Raw genomic sequence first — 18,633 nt, forward strand, 5'->3', positions numbered from 1 at the left:
GTCTCACTTCATAAATCTTTACACATTGATTACTGTCACCTGCACAAAAACTTCCAGAGTGGGGTTTTGTTATGATGCATTGGAATAACCAGGAGGGCTTATTAAAACTCCGAGTTCCTGCCTGAGGAATTCTTATTTAATAGCTTTGAAGCAGAGCTCAAGAACTTGCATTTCTAACAAGCCCCGGAGATGCAAACTCTGCCAATCCGCAGAGAATGCTGCTTCTAGGGCACAATGGCCAATCACGAGGCCACCTTCTTCCTTCTACTTGTTAAGTATCCCATACTCACAGAGTAGCATATTCAGGCATCTTTTAGAAAAGAGACATGAACCTCATGAAACCTTCACTAACATGAAAACTTTGAGGGTAGACTGTTATTCTGCAGATGGGAATGCCACAGGAGGCACAGGAATCCGAGGTTAACAAGGAATAATCAGTTCCCTGAAAATTCTAAGTGTAAGATCAGGAACAAACATTTAACCTGATTTAAGTATAAAACAGACCTAGTTAGCCCAGGCTGTATTTTCAAGAAGTTTAGGAGTCAAAATCTGATTAGAATCGTAGAACAGTTCTCATACGTAGAGACAGTACTGAGAAGGACTATTTCCAAGCTGGATGCCTATCAGAGAATCAATTCCATCACGCTGCTGTGGGATGGACATTTCTGCCCAGAAATAAGCACACCTGTGGCTACTGTTACGTTCAGTTCTGCACTTTTCGAAAACTGATTCAAACTTGCATTGAAAGGCTAATCTGAAACCACACACTTACAAAAAAAATTCATGTTTTAGACTAGTTCATCAATCACCTGGACCCTAGAGCATGCTGAGTTCTGTCACATCAGAGTGTTATTTCCAGGAACTATGGGCTGTTATAGTGGCAGCACTTTCCTTTTAACTGCACTTCAAAGAAAAAGGGAAGAAAGCAGAGGTCTTTCAGGCTGAGAAAGCAGCAGTAAGCAACCTAAGTTTAGCACTTAAACTTACTGTAATCCAAATTCAGACCAGGAGGTCAGGCCCTTAAATATTCCACTACAGGCTCCAGAAAACCCATCTACCCCCACTGTGACAATGCTACTGGAAAACTTTCTTATCCATACAAGGGAATTTAGCTTGTGAAGAATTTCCATCCATTATCTAATATCTCACAACATTAAGTAATGCTTATGAAGTTTTCAATGACACAGGAAGTTGTTTACATGTCAAGAAGTTGAGGAAAACAGCCACAGGGCTAGAAATAGCCTATAATCTTAATGATTTAAAAATGAATAAGAGAGACTTCCCCAGGGGTCCAGTGGTTAAGAATCTACCTTCTAACGCAGGGGATGAAGGTTTGATCCCTGGTCAGGGAGTTGGGCTCCCACATACCACGGAGCAACTAAATCTGAGCACCACAACTACTGAGCCCATGCACCACAACAAAGACCCAGGACAGCCCCTCACCACCCAGGAGAAAGACCAATATATGTTATTTTTTTCACCAGCGGGTAACCTGAGGGTGGCAGGATTATGAGTAATTTTATTTTATTCTTTCTATATTTCCATTCTTTTTTCTATTTTCCAATTTTCTATACTGAGACTATATTCAGGAAAATAATTTCTTTTTTTAAAAAAGAGAATGAGGGAAAGAAGTTTTCCTTATTTCTGTGCAACTATTCCAGAAATAAAGTGATTTGAACCACATATAATTTACTCACTAATGGTTGGTAGTGAGGAAAGGAAACACATTACCTTTAGTAAAGTTGTATTTACAGGATTCAGGCGAGAATTGCATTCAACCTAAAAAAAACAAAAAACAAAAAAAAAAACAGAGAAAGACAATTTTATGAACTGGTAAATACAAAATAGCTTGGCACACGAATGATCTTTCAGGAAGCTCAGCTGGGAGAAACTCAATTTTGGCTGAATCAGCCGAAGAAATTACCAAAATAAAAAACAGGAGATATATTTACACGATATACTTTATATCTTGTATTTCTTAGTAGATCTAAAAATCTGGCTAAGTTCATTTTCTGGATCTGTTACAAGTAGAGTCTTTAAAGAGCTACATTTTGAATCTAATTCCTCTTACGGCTACGCAGCAGCAGGGCAAGTTATTTCCTTCTTTAAAAAGTGAGCTATGGGCCTCACCTGCTGAGGTCCTGATGATTCCCCAGCACAACTGGTCCTTTTGACTGAGCCCTCACAGCTCCTGTGCCCATTCCTCATCCGCCTCCTCTGCCCCGGAGGTAGCAGGCGTGCCATCCCTCTCACCCTGACTCTTCTAAGCCTCAAGACCTTTGGCTGTCCCATCCAAAGTTGAACTTCTCTATGGTTTTTTCTCTCAGAGCAATCATCACAATTAAGAATTACAATCTTGTCTATTTTCATGCTTCGTATCTCATACCTTTGTATCCACAAAGGCAGGGACCTCAAAGAAAATGTTCTGGGGAGGCTGTTTCATGGTTCCACAATGTTTTATGGTTAAATTGACCCACTAGATCTCTTTACACATGCTTGCCCAAGCACACACATAAAACACCGTGCTAAGAGCATGGAATCTAGAGGGGCAAAAGCACATAACACAAGGCAGAATGTTGTTTAATCACTAAATCGTGTCTGAGTCTTTTGCAATCCTATGGACTGCAGCCCACCATTCTCTTCTGTCCATGGGATTTCCCAGGCAAGAATACTGGGGTGGGTTGTCATTTCCTTCTCCAAGGGATCTTCCCAACCTGGGGATCGAACACATAGCTCCTGAATTGCAGGCAGATTCCTGACTGCTGAGCCACTAGGGAAGCCCCAAGGCAGAATGAGAGTACTTGAAAACTTCACTTCTGAGCTGAGTGAGAACAGAAGGATAAATAGGATTTCTACAGCCAGAGTAAGAAGGGGTGGGCATTTGAAGGCTTCCAGAGTCAGGGGGAAGCAGAAGGAAAGACCCAGGGGATGCAAGGCGAGCGTGCCGGGCAGGTGTGGAGTTACAGAGACCAGTATATGGTATGAGGATGCACTGTGGGGAGAGGGTGAGAAAACTTGAGCTGACTGTGGAAGGCAAGAAGTCACAGAGGGTTTCTGAGGTGACGGGATGTGAATTGTTTCAGGAAAATAACCAGCAGTGGCCTGTATGACAGACTGCAGAGGCAGTGAGCCAGTTAAGAAGTCATGAAAATTACCTAGGCAAGAACCAGTAATCCAGCTGAATGCTTACTCTGGGGATGGCTGATGGGTGGGTACTCAAAACTTCTAAAATCAGGGGATGATCTAAAAGCCACGATCATACAGTCAGGGTTTTTTCTTTATATAAACGCCAATACAGGCAGTAAACAAATGTACCTGTTTACTTACTACAGAATATGCTCTAAAAGGCAGAATGTAGGACTTCCTTGTTAGCACACTGGGTAAGATTCCGCCTGCCAATGCAGGGGACACAGGTTCAATCCCTGGTCTGGGAAGATGCCACATGTCGCAGAGCAACCAAGCTTGTGCGCCATAACTACTGAGCCCATGAGCCACAACTAATGAGCCCCTGTGTCGCAACTACTGAAACCCATGCACCTGGAGCCTGTGGCCCACAACAAGAGGAGCCCACGCACCATAACTAGAGTAACCACACTCTCTGCAACTAGAGAAAGCTCTCACGCAGAAACTAAGACCCAGCCCAACCAAAAAAAAGAATGTGAAAACTTGATCCCTAAATGCCAGGCAAAGTGCTGAGAACATACTAGATATACAGTAAGTATCTTCTGGAAGAATGACTCCTAAGTCTGTATTTAATATAATAAAGCATGTTTTTCCTTGGTTCATCACTTTGTAATTTCTGTAACTGTGTAAGACGAAGGCTCAGGATCTAGTAGGCCAAGAACAATGGTTGGTTTTTGATGTGTCTGCTTTCTCCCCAGGTCCAACTGCTAAGACTCCAGTTCAGTCCAGTCGCTCAATCATATCCAATTCTTTGTGACCCTATGGACTACAGCACGCCAGGCTCCTACACTGTCTCCCAGAGTCTGCTCAAATTTATGTCCATTGAATCGGTCATGCTACCTAACCATCTCATTCTCTGTCGTCCCCTCCTCCTCCTGCCTTCAATCTTTTCCATCAGGGGCTTTTCCTGAGTCAGGAAATGAGTCAGTTCTTCATATCAGGTGGTCCAAGTACTGGAGTTTCAGCTTCAGCATCAGTCCTTCCAATGAATATTCAGGACTGATTTCCTTTAGGATTGACTGGTTTGATCTCCTTGCAGTCTTGCTAAGACTCCATCTTATTCATTTGCGTATTCTCCAGAGCACTGAGCAAATATTCGTTGTTTAGTCATTTAGTACGTCCAACTCCTTTGAGACCCCATGGCCTGGAGCCAGCCAGGCTCCTCTGTCCATGGGATTTCCCAGACAAGAATACTGGGGTGAGTTGCCATTTCATTCTCCAGGGGAATCTTCCTGACCCAAGGATTGAACCTGCATCTCCTGCATTGGCAGGCAAATCTTTACTGCTGAACCACTGGGGAAGCTCACTGAGCAAATAGGAGAAGCTCAAAAAATGATACTGAATGAATAAGTGAGCAAGAATAGCTAGAGACTAAAACTTGTGGAGTTTCTTCCTGCTCTTCCACACATGGATAGCCCTCTAATCACCTAGCAGGGGATAAAAGGCTCTGGCAGGGGAGGTAGTTTTGAATGTGTCTAGAAGAGCATCTACTTTGTGGTATAGATGGCATTTTGAAGTTATTCTCTATACACACTGAAGATATGGAATCAGAAAAAGACCGTATATGTATGGCCAACTTATACAATCTTGAAAAATGATTGGTAACATTCCTTAAGTCCATGTAATTTTAGAAAGACAACTCAGCATCATTAGAAAATTCTCATTAAGGGTATTTTCTATAAACAATACTATTTTTCTGTGTTTTAAGTACACATGCTAGATCTATCAGAAACATGTATCTCCACCTTTTCAGCTAAAGAAGTGAAGGTGGCCTAAGAAAAGCAGATCATTTCATGCAGAAACTTAAGTTACGTTATATATGTGGGAAAGACGAGAAAATGATAACAGACTTATGAAAAACGGAAAGCTTCATGTGTAATTAAAGAAGCGCAAATTAAAACAGTGGTTCACAGTAGTTAATTTTTAACCAAATTAACTACTAATAATTGAAAAGTCCAATGCTGAACAGCATGTTGTGCAACAGACTCCTACATTGCCAGCAGCAACACACTGTTGTATCTTTTCTGGAAAGGAATCTGACAAAAGGCATTAAAAACCTTACAAAGGCATATGATTTTTGACACATTATTTCCATCTCATCCCAGGGAAATGATCAAAAATTCAGGCAAAGATTCTGTATGGATGTTCAACCGCAACATTATTAATGGTGCACAATCATAAATAATCAACAAGAGAATGAAGTTATATAAGCAAGGGTGTATTTACAAGTCTGAATTGTATACAGTGTGAAGTGATCAGGTCTCTAAAACCTGTATATTTAGTATCATCCAATCTATGCTGTGGGGTTTCCCTGGTGGCTCAGTGATAAAGAATCTGCCTGCCAATACAGAAGATATGAGTTGGATCCCTGGGTTGGGAAGATCCCCTGGAGAAGGAATCAGCAACCCTCTCCAGTGTTCTTGCCTGGGTAATCCCATGGACAGGGGGCTCTGGCAGGCTACCGTCCATGGGGTCACAGAAGAGCTGGACATGACTTAGTGATTAACAACAATATCTATGTTCAAGAAAAACATGGTGGCTTGTCTTCAGGATCGTGATTTTTTTTTCCTCCTGTCCTTCTATTTACCAGTTTTCTACAATGAACACATATTATTTTTACCAATGTGCCATGTGCTTGAGAAAGCGGTAGAGAAAAGTACGCAGGCTCTCAGCAACCTCCCAGCCAGCTGAAACAGTTCCAGACTTGTGGTGGCTGCAGAAGGCCAAGGCTGTCAGAAATCTGATGATAAGCAAATGGCATTTAGTGGTACTACCTGCCACCGAATGAACTGCACCATACAAAACAGTCTGGGCACTACTGATCCTTCCTGATGAAACCGAGTGATCAATGAGGAACTATTTTTCCAGATTGGATAACAAAGCACAAACCTGATATGTGTAATCAGAAATAACAAAATCTAGTATCTACCAGCTGTTTCCAGTACATCAGCAGTGTGCTACAAACAACTTATTATATTTCTTCACCTTACTCATCTTCACAATGCTAGGACATACTTACCACAGCCTCAACGGCAGGTGAACTGTCACCAACCACCAGTAAAGTAGAGCACCTGGGGGAAGGCAAATAGGAGGACATCAGCTGGGAGCGCACACACTCCACAGACACTGACTTCTCTCAAAGGCAGGTCTATCTAGCAACACAGTGGGCAGACCAAGAGACTTACTTTAACGTCTTTGATTTGTTATCATTTTGTCCCAGAATGGGTCTTTCAATCTCCAGGTCTTTGCGTCTAGAGAGACACCAAGGAAACAACGCACGTTTCAGGTAAAATCATGGCAACTCAGGTTATTTCCTAGATGTGAAAACCCACAGGTATCAAAGAATCTGAAAATTATCTTTCCTTCACACCTGACAAAGGAAGAGATTATTTATAGATTTTGTTCGTAAGCAGCCTCGTCAGTGTCATCCTGAGTGGAACAGAGAAGGAAGAAGGAACTTGGTAGGATGCTGAAAGGAGGCAACTTGAAAACTGAACAGCGATGCTGTTGAAATCCTCAAGTCCTAAGTGTCTAATTTTCCAATTACTTTACAAGAATAATTTTTTTAAATATTTGTTTTTATTTTATTTATTTGCCTGTGCTGGGTCTTAGTGGCAGCACATGGGATTTTCGATCTTCTAAGTTGCCACATGTGGGATCTGTACTTGCATCACACAGGATCTAGTTCCCTGACCAGGGCTCGAACCCGGGACCCGGGAATTTGGGGGGTGGAGTCTAAGCCATTGGACCATGAGGGAAGCCCCTAGGAATAATTTCTTAAGGGGAACCTTTTAGGGGAACTATTTTCCTGGTACTTACAGTTTATTGTAGTATTTTCAGCTAACAATAAGGAGGCTCTGTAATACAGAGGAAGGAGCTAGAGAGACTGGATTCAAAACTTGCTTTGCTCCTACTGGCTGTGTAACTCTGGGTAAGTTACAGCTGACCCATTTCCTCAGTCTTTTTCCATATACCCAGGAAGCTAGAAGGAGCTAACATTTTCACTGGAGAAGCTGGACCCAAGATAAGAATCAGGCTTCTCTCAGTAACTGGGGGAAATGTGACAACTTTGGGAATACACAAACAAAAGAGAATTTACTACTGCTCACATTTCACTTCTGCCTGATGACAGGATATCAGAGAGAGACTGAATTAAGGTCCCAAACTTCTATCCTTCTATCCTCGACATGCATTTTTCTGTGTCACCCAAATTGTGTGTTTTTGTGTGTGTACATAACTTTTAGGTTCTTTTGGTCTCAAAACATCTTAAAAGTACAACTGCTAGGTGAATATGCCTGATACAGCATTCAGTTCATTCATTCCTCTTGAAAGCTGTTTTCACATCTACCTGAAAGCTCTTCCTCTTCTACTGTTGTGAAAATGCGACAGTAACCCCATCACGCAACACTGTAAAAAGCAGTTTACTTCCCCTCCTGATTCTCTCTTAAATATCCATTAGCTCCTCAGACCTTGCCTGCATCTAAGTGAAGGAACAGAACCAACTGTACCCGTTATAGGAGCCCAGGAAGAGCTGTAGGTTTTCCTGGTTGATATCTTGGGCAATATGCAGCCTGTAGGTCTGAATCAGGTCCAGGTTGGCCTGCAACTCTTCCTAGAACAATGAAAACAAGACACAGGTGAACTTATGAGCTAATCTATCTTGTTTGGTTTGCATTCTCACCATTTGCAACCCTAATTTCCTTATTTGTCTTTGATTCATGTTCTGGCACTTTCATAGAGACAAGAGTCTTGTCTGTAAAATGAAGACAACAACCCGTTACCCGACAGGGATGTTTTAAAGATTAAATAAGAAATGCTATATGAATTGTAAAGTATAAAATAAATGGAAAGTAACACTTCTCTTACTAGTCATAAATCTGTATCATTAACTTATCTATATTTTCATCAATATAGTGGGTATAATATCTATTTATACACTATTATTTAATAATATGCATTCTAGAACTGCATATTACATTCTATTAATATTTTAGTGATTAAGTCAATTTATCATTTATTTACCAATATTATGGGTTTGTTTTTTTTGAGGCAGTGGAGTTTATTTGTAATATTAGTTTCAGGTATACCACATAGTGATTCAAAATTTTTATAGATTATGTCCCATTTGAAGTTATTACAGGGACTTCCCTGGTGGTGCAGTGTCTGCCTGCCAATGAAGAGGACATGGGTTCAATCCCTGGTCCGGAAGATTCACATGCTGGGGGGCAACTAAGCCCATGTACCACAGCTACTGAGCTCTTGCTCTGGAGTCTGTGCTCTGCAACAAGAAAGCAGCCCTGCTCACTAAAACTAGAGGAAGTCCCCGCATGCAGCAGCGAAGACCCAGTGAAGCCAAAAAGCAATAAATAAAATTGCTGTAAAATACTGGCTATAAGCCCTGTATAAAACTCAAGAGAGTCTATCAGTGAAAAGAAAATCTCCCTCCTTACAACCCATATCCAATGATCCTTATCTTGCTGGCCTTCTTAGAGGCCACTAGAACCAGTTGCCAGGTTTTTGTATATGTAAGTATATATGTACATATATGGACACACACATACACCAGTAAATATGGACAGTTTTAAGCAGAAGGAAAAGGGTTTACACTGGAGGAAAAAAATATATCAGGGGTAGTGAGAGAGTCAGTTAATCTAAAGCAGTATGCAAAGGTCACCACCAGCAAGCCTTGTGGAGAAACCGAGGTAAGGAGAACTTGTGTGAGTATTCTCACTACTACATGGGGAAAGTGAGCCAAGAATACAAAAGGAAACTGACCAACTGAATCAGAGTGTCCCTGAAACGAAGGCACTGGAGCCACTCCAAGGAAACTTGATAAATGGTGAAGATATTAAGAAAAGTGGACAACAAATGAACCACATCGCAATCAGAGATGAAATGACCTCTACAGTTCCCCTTGAAAGTCTGAAGAGGAACTTGAGCAGAAGTTTGAGGTAAAAAAGGGGCAGAAGTAATACTGGTATAAAAGGGGTAAAACTGGCTTACGTGCTAATGGAACACCCCAGGAAAAGCTGTTATGTGTAAATTGCACCCCGTCACTCACACTTCTTTAGAATACAAATTGTAGTGTGCTAGACATACTATTCTGCAGTGAGGTCACTCCCTATCAGGACATATGGGGCCTTCTCATTTATTTATACTGTTTTCCCACATCCTTGCTAGTACAAATGATCACTCTTTTTGACTTCTGCTAATTTGACAGATAAAAAGGGGTTATCATTGTATTTTTATTAGTGAAGATGACATTAGTGTATAGAAATCTTATATGCTTCCACTTCAAACCAGTAAGAGTAATACATGCATTTACTTATTTAAATTTTAAATGAACTCATCAGCCTTGTGACAACCTCTTGTCTGTGGCTGCACGCATTTTTAATTAAACACACAATATGTACATTTGTGAGGATGTTCTTACTTTATAGAAATCATTATAGTTATCAAGATACTGTGATATGGGTATGTGTATATGTGCGTGCTCAATTGCTCAATTGTTTTCAACTCTTTGCAGCCCCATGGACTGTAGCCTGCCAGGTTCCTCTGTCCATGGAATTTTCCATGCAAGAATACTGGAGCGGGTTGCCATTTCCTTCTCCAGGGGGTCTTCCCAACCCAGGGATCGAACCTGCATCTCTTGCATCTCCTGCATTGGCAGGCAGCTCTTTACCAATGCACCACCTGCTGCTGCTGCTGCTGCTGCTGCTGCTGCTGCTGCTAAGTCTTTTTGTGATACTGGCATAAGGATAGACAAATATCAATAAGATAAAAATGAGCCTTCCAAAATAAATCCTTACATGTATGGTCAACTGGTTTTCAACAAGGGAACCCAGACAACTCACTGAACAAAGAAAAGTCTTTTTTTAATGGTACTGGGAAAATTGGATTTTCAAAGGAATGGAGTTAGACTCCAACTTCACACTAAGTACAAAAAATTATCTCAAAATAGACCATAGACCTAAATGTCAACTATAAAACTCTCAAGAGAAAGGATAGTTGTAAATCTTCATGACTTTGGATTAAGTGATGGTTTCTTAGATGCAACACCAAAAGTACAAGCAACAAGAGAAAAAATAGCTTGGACTTCATCAAAATTAAAACCTTTTGTGTTTCATGTAGAAAATAAACTGGTTACCAGGGGCAAGCGATGGCGAACAGATAAACTGGAAGACTGGGATTCACACACACACACACACACACACACACACACACACACACTTGTATTATATATAAAATTCAGTTCAGTTCAGTCGCTCAGTCGTGTCTGACTCTTTGCAACCCCAAGAATCACAGCACGCCAGGCCTCCCTGTCCATCACCAACTCCCAAAGTTTACCCCAAATCACGTCCATCGAGTCGGTGATGCCATCCAGCCATTTCATCCTCTATCATCCCCTTCTCCTCCTGCCCCTAATCCCTCCCAGCATCAGGGTCTTTTCCAATGAGTCAACTCTTCGCATGAGGTGGCCAAAGTACTGGATTATATAAAATAGGTAACTAATAAAGACTTACTGTATAGCGCAGGGAAATCTACTCAATACTCTCTAATAGGCTATATGGGAAAAGAATCTAAAGAAGAGTGGATATATAGATATATGTATGTAACAAGATTCACTTCGCTGTATACCTGAAACTACCACAACACTGTATATCAACACTATACTCCAATAAAAATGAAATAAAACAAAACAAAAAGATATTTCATTAGGTTAAATCCAAATAAAAAAATAAATAAAAACTGTGCTTCAAAGGACACCATTAAGAAAATTAAAAAGATTTTCCTAGTGTTCCAGTGGTTAAGAATCTGCCTTGCAATGCAGGGGAGGTGGTTGATCCCTGTCAGGAAACTAAGATCCCACATGCCAAGGAGCAACTAAGTCTGTGTGCTACATGCAGAGTCCACGTGCTGGAACAAAAGACCTGCAGGACGTAACAAAGATCCCACATGCCACAACTAAGACTCGAAGCAGCCAGATAAATAAATAGTGAAAAAAAGAAAAGAAAAGAAAAAAAGTTATAAGACAGGGACTTCCCTGAAGGTCAAGCGATTAAGAAACCGCCTTCCAAAGCAGGGTATGTGGGTTCAATCCCTGAGGAAACCAGGATCCCAAATGCCGTGGGGCAATTAAACCTGTGAGCGGAAACTAGAGAAAGCCTGTTAGCCCCGACGAAGAGCCTACACTAAGCAACGAAGACCTAGCGTAGGCAAAAAATAAAAACATTTTCTGTTTGCCAGTCCTTTGTTTGAAACTTAGCACAGGAGCCACTGGCCCAAGGTCTCAAGAATTCTATTAGCCTAGCTGTCACCACATCCTAGGCCCAGGTTCTTCCCATCCAGCTGCAGTTTCTGTAGCTTCTGCAGCTGTTCAGACCTTACTTGAGACAAATGTCTCCCCCATCTGGTGAATGGCTCTGTGGACAAGTTAGGGCCCTTACCCTCTGGGCAACTTTCTTCACAGCTGGCTAGCTGTGCTTCCTGTGGAAACCATTCCTCCCATGAACAGGCCTCTCTTAGGTGTGCTGGTGGGGGCTCAACTAAGTCCTCAGAGTTCCTTCAGTGTCCACATTCCCTTGGCCTAAGAGTTGTTGTTGTTCAGTTGTCAAGTCATATCCAACTCTTTGCAACCCCATGGACTGCAGCACACCAAGCTTCCCTGTCCTTCACTATCTCTTGGAGTTTGCCCCAATTCATGTCCGTTGAGTTGGTGATTCCATCCAACCATCATATTCTCTGTCCCCCTGCTTCTCCTCCCCTCAGCCTAGGAGTAGCTGCTGTTTTTCCACCTGCTACTTTTGGACACCTCAAAGTCCTTTTTCACCTCTTGAAGAAGTAAGCCACCTTCTACTACTTGATATATTACATGAAATTTTCTCTGCTCGAAGCATATAGCTTCTGTCCCCTGACTGGACCCTGGAAAAGCCCACAGGATGGAGAAAATGTGACCTGAAGGAGGCTGAGATGAGTGAGTGTCACCAGACCTTCTGTATGGCAAGTCCTGATTCTTGTGCTAAAATATTTTTAAAAGGCAGAACAGGAACTTCCTTGGCAGTCCAGTTTAAGACTCTGTGTTTTCACTGTAGGGGTGAGAATTCAATCCTTGAACAAAAGCCCCTCATGCAGTGTAGCAAAAAATTAAAAAAATTGCTGTGCTTTCCTGCCACTATCACCTTACAATGTCCCCCTAGTATCCTTTATTTAAAAATTCTAACATTGTCACTTGGTAGAGGAGAAATGTACAGAAAAAGAAATCTGTCATGGCTCAGCTCTGAATAACATTTACATGCTAGTATAAATGCTGGAAACTTATCTAATCCAAATCATGTTATATTGGAAGGATGGAGTAGTAGAAAACATAAATGAGGGTCATGGTGTTGGTGTATGTGTGAATATGAGAAATCATCTTTCATAATGGAATGCCAAAGATAATGCCTACAACTGAAAAACCAACAGGTGGAAATACATGCATATTTAGAGAGATAGAGGCAAAGACAATTGAAGAGAACTGAGGTTTATGTCCAAAAAAGACACATATAAGAATGTTCACGGAAGAGAAGTTTTTTCTTCAATGGAAGAAAAACTATGACCAGCCTAGACAGCATATTAAAAAGCAGAGTCATTGCTTTGCCAGCAAAAGTCCATCTAGTCAAAGCTATGGTTTGTTGGACCATAAAGAAAGCTGAGCACCGAAGAATGGATGCTTCGGAACTATGGTGTTGGAGAAGACTCTTGAGAGTCTCTTGGACAGCAAGGAGATCAAACCAGTTGATCCTAAAGGAAATCAGTCCTGAATATTCATAAGAAGGACTGATGCTGAAGCTGAAACTCCAACACTTTGGCCACCTGATGCAAAGAACTGGCTCACTGGAAAAGACCCTGATTCTGGGAAAGACTGAAGGCACGAGAAGGGGATGACAGAGGATGAGATGGTTGGATGGCATCACTGACTTGATGGACATGAGTTTGAACAATCTCTGGGAGTTGGTGAAGGATAGGGAAGCCTGGCGTGTTGCAAACAGCCAGACATGACTGAGCAATTGAACTGAACTGACTGAAGACTGTCCATAGAAGCTTTACTCATAATAGCAAAACAAAAGCAAAATATTGGAAATAACCCCAATGCTCATAGGAACATTCACGGTATATAACAATGGACTGCTATACAGAAGAATGAACTACTGATACATAGGAAGACAGGTTTAAATCTCAAAGACTGTACTGAGCAAAAGCAGCTCATTAGAATATACAGGCCCATTAGAGTATACACTATAATTACATTTATATGAAGTTCAAGAACAGGCAAGACAATCTATAGGGGTAACAGAACAGTGAATACTTGTTTGGGGAGGGGAATTAGTGATAGCAAAGGGCATGAGGGGACCTTTTTGAGATGACGGAAATGTTCCATATCTTGATTTGGTGATGGCTACATGAGAGTATGGGCTTCCCAGGTGGTGCCAGTGGTAAAGAATCTGTCTGCCAATGCAGGAGACATAAGGGATTCGGGTTAAATCCCTGGGTCAGGAAGATGCCCTGGAGAAGGAAATGGCAACCCACTCCAGTATTCTGGCCTAGAGATTCCCATGGACAGAGGAGCCTGCCAGGCTCCACAGGGTCACAGAGAGTCGGACGTGACTAAAGTGACTTAGGATGGACAGACATGAGTATATGTATAAAAGGTCACTGAGATGTACTTATGATTTGTGTCCTTTAGTATATATAAATGATAACCTTAATCAATGAGGCAAAACCCAAAGAATCTGCTAAAAGAATTAAAGTGGTTACCTCTAAGAAGCAGAAACGGGGTGAGTAACAGATTCTTTGTATTAAGCCCTGCAGAACTCCTCTGCTCTAAAATGTATGTGAGGACTTCCCTGGTGGCACAACTGATAAGAATCCGCCTGCCAATGCAGAGGACACGGGTTTGATCCCTGGTCCGGGAAGATGCCACATGCTGCAAAACTGCTAAGCCCGTGGGCTTCGACTACTGAAGCCCATGCTTCAACAAGAGAAACCACCACAGTGAGAAGCCCGTGCACCACAACAGACTAGCCCCCGCTCACTGCAACTAGAGAAAGCCTGCACAAAGCAGCAAAGACCCAGCACAGCCAAAAATACAGAAATACATTTTTTTAAGTGTTAGAAATAAATATATGTGAATTTGTAATTTTGCTGAAATACAATCTCAATGAAAGGAAAAACTATGGACTTTGGAGTGAGCCTGATTTGGATTCAGACCACTTGCTAGCTAGACAATTGCAGCAAGTTATGTTCCCTCTCTGGCCCTCAGTTTTTCCATCTTAAAATAAGTTTAATAGAACCACATGAAAAAAATAATTGAGTTTGTGCCTAAAAGGTACTTGTCAAAGTACTTTACACAGAATGAGTACTCAGTAAATGTTAATTTTCTCCACACTGACCATTTTCCTTTAATACATAGGTGACAGTTGAGCATGCATTACTCCTACTTAGTTTTCATCCCAACTCCAGACACCTCACAGCTCTCCACACTCATTGCTCATTCATTCCCTCCCTCCTTCATAGGTCATCTGTGCTGCTGTGATTTATAGCAAGAAATATATATATACTTGGTCTTCATCCCCCTCCTGGCAAAGAGCTTTGTAAAACCTTGCAATGAGACTGATAAAGAATCTTTTTTTTGTTAATGATGGGATTTTAGGAAAGCCCCTAAGTAACTTCTACATGGAACCAGTCCCTGTGAGTAGGGGGCTGAATTTCAACCTTACCCTGCCCTTCTCTCCGGGCGCTAGGGGGTAACAGAGGTGAATGCTGAACTGACTGCCACATAATCACGTGTCTGTAACAAAGCCGCCATAAAGCCCCGAAAGACAGGTGTGGGAGGGCCTCCAGGCTGGGGAGTGCATGGCCACCCTGGGAGACTGGGGCATGCCAGAGAACAGGGGAGCTCCCTGCCCCTTTCCATACAACTGCCCTGTGCATCTCTCTCACTCAGCTGTTCCTGAGTTAGGTCCTTTTATAATAAGCCAGTCTGGTAAATACAGTGTTTCTCTGTGAGCAGCTCTAGGAAAAAAATTGGACCCAAGGAGGGGGCTATTGGAACCTCTGATCTATAGCTGGTTGGTCAGAAGCACAGGTGACCACTTGGAGTGGCTGAAGTGGGGGGAGGGGGAGCAGTGGTGGTAGCTCAGTGACTGGCACTCAGCTGTAATCTGCGTGTCATCAAGCTGAGCTGCAGGACATCCAGCTGGTGTCTGAGAATTCTTTGGTAGTGTAAGAAAAAACACACTGTAATTGGGACAGGAATTCTGTTACTCAACTCACTTTCTCTCTGAAAAGAGGGCTGGGGTCCTGACTTCTTTCGCCCAACAGCTATCTACACAATTGTTATTTCCTCTATAGACTTCAGTTTCTTTACCAGAAAGACATGGGATTTGAACAAAAGGTTCTTTTAGCAGTAACACTGGTGGTGTCTTTTGGTTTTTTATTTTCTCTGAAATCTCTATTTCTGTGCAGCCCTTCTTCCCAGTCCTCATTCTGGCTCTAAAGAAGCTTGGTGAGGCACGTGATGTCGTCAAACAGGAACAGATGGCATGCGGCTTACAGGGAACGGGTTGGGGGCGGGGTGGGAGCTGTCTTCTCTCATCTCTCTGAACGCCAAGAGCCGGGTGGCACTGAGTTAATGCTCTCCCCTAAGACTGGCCTTTGGTGGGCGCTATGTGCATCTCCCACGGCGCTGAAAGTGTTAACCCACTGGAATCAAGTGAGTTCCAGGGAACCCTTTCTTTCCTGAAGTGAATAAGCCTTTACACACAAGCCAGTAAACATACCCCTCTCCTGGCTGGAATAGGCACTTACCTGCCCAAAGTGATGAGATAAAATAATGTCCACAACGTTGGTTGTCAAGCCTGAGAGCTAAAAAGATAAAAACTTTGTGTCAAGAGAGTGAGCATGGGTAAAATTTTATCAATCTGTCCACTTTATTAGTGCACTTTCTTGTAAATATGCTAAGCTTAAAAACACAAAAAACACAACTCAGTGTCGCATATTTTCATGAGATGGTGGTCCCAAGAAATCTGAAAACAAGAAAAAAGTCAGGAAAAAACAAAATCTGCCTTCTAGGGTAATAATATGGTCCACTTTGAACTAGGTGGCTAGAAGAAATGCTGGCCGTTACTTCTTTGAGAACGTGGGACCTAGAGCTCACAGCTATAGCTACTTAATTTCTACTTGTGTTTCTGCATTTACACTGGGTTTATGCTTAATAAGGTCGACTTACAACTACTCCCAAGTCATCCAAAAGAAAAAGCAATTTTTTTTTCTTTCCTCTAGTTTTTGCTATCTTCATTTAAAGGAGTGGGAGGAAACTGCTATGTTTACAGAATGTTCTTGCGTTTTGAAAGCTTTTCTCTTAATTTTCCCCACGTCAAAGTTTTGCACATTACAGTCTAATAAATCCATCAGTCTGTGTAGATTTGCAGCCTGTTAGTCTATTTTCAGAAAAATTTCCAACTCACATTATGTTGCTGATTTCCCTTAAACCTTCTCTGTTGATTTTAAGCTCAGTTCCTACTGTGGACTTGGTGCAGAAGTAAAGTACTGAGTTGGGGGTGGAGATGGAGAAGAGGGGATAAGGGAGACAGACACGGATATGGGTGGAGCAGGATCAGGTAGTCCCAGGAAGATGGAGTTAAGAAAGAAGCCCGGAAATCTTCACCTGGGTTATCAATGATCCACAGGTTGTAAATTAAAGATAATTAGAACTAATAACCTATTTCATTTCATCATTTAATAACCTATTTAATATTCCTCATGTTATTAAGAGTGTTCATCTAAGTTTTAATGTACCCACGTACTAGACAGGAATTAGAACAAATCTGAAGTCAGCTGTAAGAAAGAATTTCCATAATATCTGGCAAAAGCAATGTTAATATATTTCATCCAATGCTAGGAAATACATCATTTCTCTGGAAGTTAAAGGTGGGGAAGAATAGATAAACTTTTCAGAATCTGGTCTGCTGGTAGATGGAACAGCTTAATATTTTAAAATAACTATAAAAGCAAAGCAAAATTAGGAAAATATAGAATATATAAAATAAAAATAAGAATCATCTGTTATGCCACCAACCAAAGATGTAACTACTAGCAGCATTTTCCTTCTTCTCTTATGCATATATGTATTTTTAAAATTTTTATTGTTTTTTAAGCATGAGAATTTTCTCATTTCCCTAAACAAGAAAAAAAACCCATTAATTTTTCAGTTGCATAGTATTCCATTCATGACTGAGACTCACAGACAATGATGAATGAAAGAAGCAAGATATGAAAGAACACATCTTCTATTATTCTGAATATATAAAATCAATCTATGGTAATAGAAACCAGAATAATGGTTTCTTTTTGGGGAAGGGAGGAAGTATTAAGGGCAGAGTTGGACATATTCTGTATATTGACTGAGTGGTGATTACATGTGTAAATATTCATATCAAGCTGTATACTTAAGACTTCTTGCCCTTAACTGTATGAATGAAAAAATAAAAAAACAGATAAGCCATTTTGAGAAGGGACTAAGGGATAAGCCAATGGATATTGTTTGGTCTTACTTTGGAAGCTGCCCAGTCAATCCAGCCTTTAGCACAAGGGTCAACGTTAATGAGCACAAGACCTTCCACAAGCTCTGGGTGACTGAGCTGAAACGAGACAAAGCAATAGTATGAGAGCCCCATTCTCAGCTTCTTCTAAAACTACTGGCGTGTGGCTAGTCAACTCTTCCTAGGCCTGGATGTCTCAGATCTTAAAAAAAGGTCAGAGAGGTGCTAGGGAGGATATTTAGAAAAACAGCTCCATAAATCTAACTCAGCATGTAGAAAACCAGCTTCCTAAATTGCCATCAAATGACCTTGCCTTGCAAGGATCTATGGGGGAGATGGTTTTTATTTCCACAGTAGAGGACGGCCACAGCTATCTCCATAGCTGTTTAGCTCAGGGTGGGTCTACCCTCCTGGGCAGTGCCCTTGGGACTACATGACATAAGGGGCTGTTAAGGCTTAGATTGTCCCCAGTAGCAACTTCTTGTTTTTCCTAAAACCAAATGAAGAGGTAATACCACCCTCAGAAGATTGTCCTATCACCCAGGAGGCATTTGGGAAAAATCAGTAAGAACATTTCTATGTAAACTAAAAGCTTCCCAGCTTACTTTTTCCCCTCTGATTATGCTCACTATAGAAAATGTGATAAACAGAGAAATAATGAAGAGCAGAAAATAAATCTCATTATTATCTAATCACACATCATCAATCTTAGTATTTTGGTATGTTTTCTTCCAGTTCTTTCCTATGCCTATGACAAACTTTACCTGCATCTGTATTCTAACCTTTTGTTAAGGTTGTAATATATGTGAATTATGTATCATAAGCTCGTCTTATAAAATTTTAATGGCTGTAAGAAATTCCACTTTAAATG

The 18,633-nt window shown here is 41.3% G+C and overlaps 1 protein-coding gene across 4 annotated transcripts in view; it reads right to left on the minus strand.

Annotated features, from left to right (window-relative positions):
- NDRG3 (NDRG family member 3) overlaps positions 1 to 18,633 on the minus strand; it is a 60,555-nt gene that overhangs the window by 4,848 nt on the left and 37,074 nt on the right. For all 4 annotated transcript variants that reach the window (XM_069548503.1, XM_069548507.1, XM_069548505.1 and 1 more), the window contains 6 exons: positions 17,775 to 17,861; positions 16,030 to 16,086; positions 7,692 to 7,795; positions 6,369 to 6,434; positions 6,203 to 6,254; positions 1,732 to 1,779 (listed from right to left, as the gene is read on the minus strand). In XM_069548503.1, the coding sequence (XP_069404604.1) occupies positions 1,732 to 1,779; positions 6,203 to 6,254; positions 6,369 to 6,434; positions 7,692 to 7,795; positions 16,030 to 16,086; positions 17,775 to 17,861 (414 nt within the window). The remainder of the gene's footprint in view (positions 1 to 1,731; positions 1,780 to 6,202; positions 6,255 to 6,368; positions 6,435 to 7,691; positions 7,796 to 16,029; positions 16,087 to 17,774; positions 17,862 to 18,633) is intronic.

Source organism: Ovis canadensis, chromosome 13 (genome assembly GCF_042477335.2).
Source record: "Ovis canadensis isolate MfBH-ARS-UI-01 breed Bighorn chromosome 13, ARS-UI_OviCan_v2, whole genome shotgun sequence".
Classification (NCBI taxonomy): domain Eukaryota; kingdom Metazoa; phylum Chordata; class Mammalia; order Artiodactyla; family Bovidae; genus Ovis; species Ovis canadensis.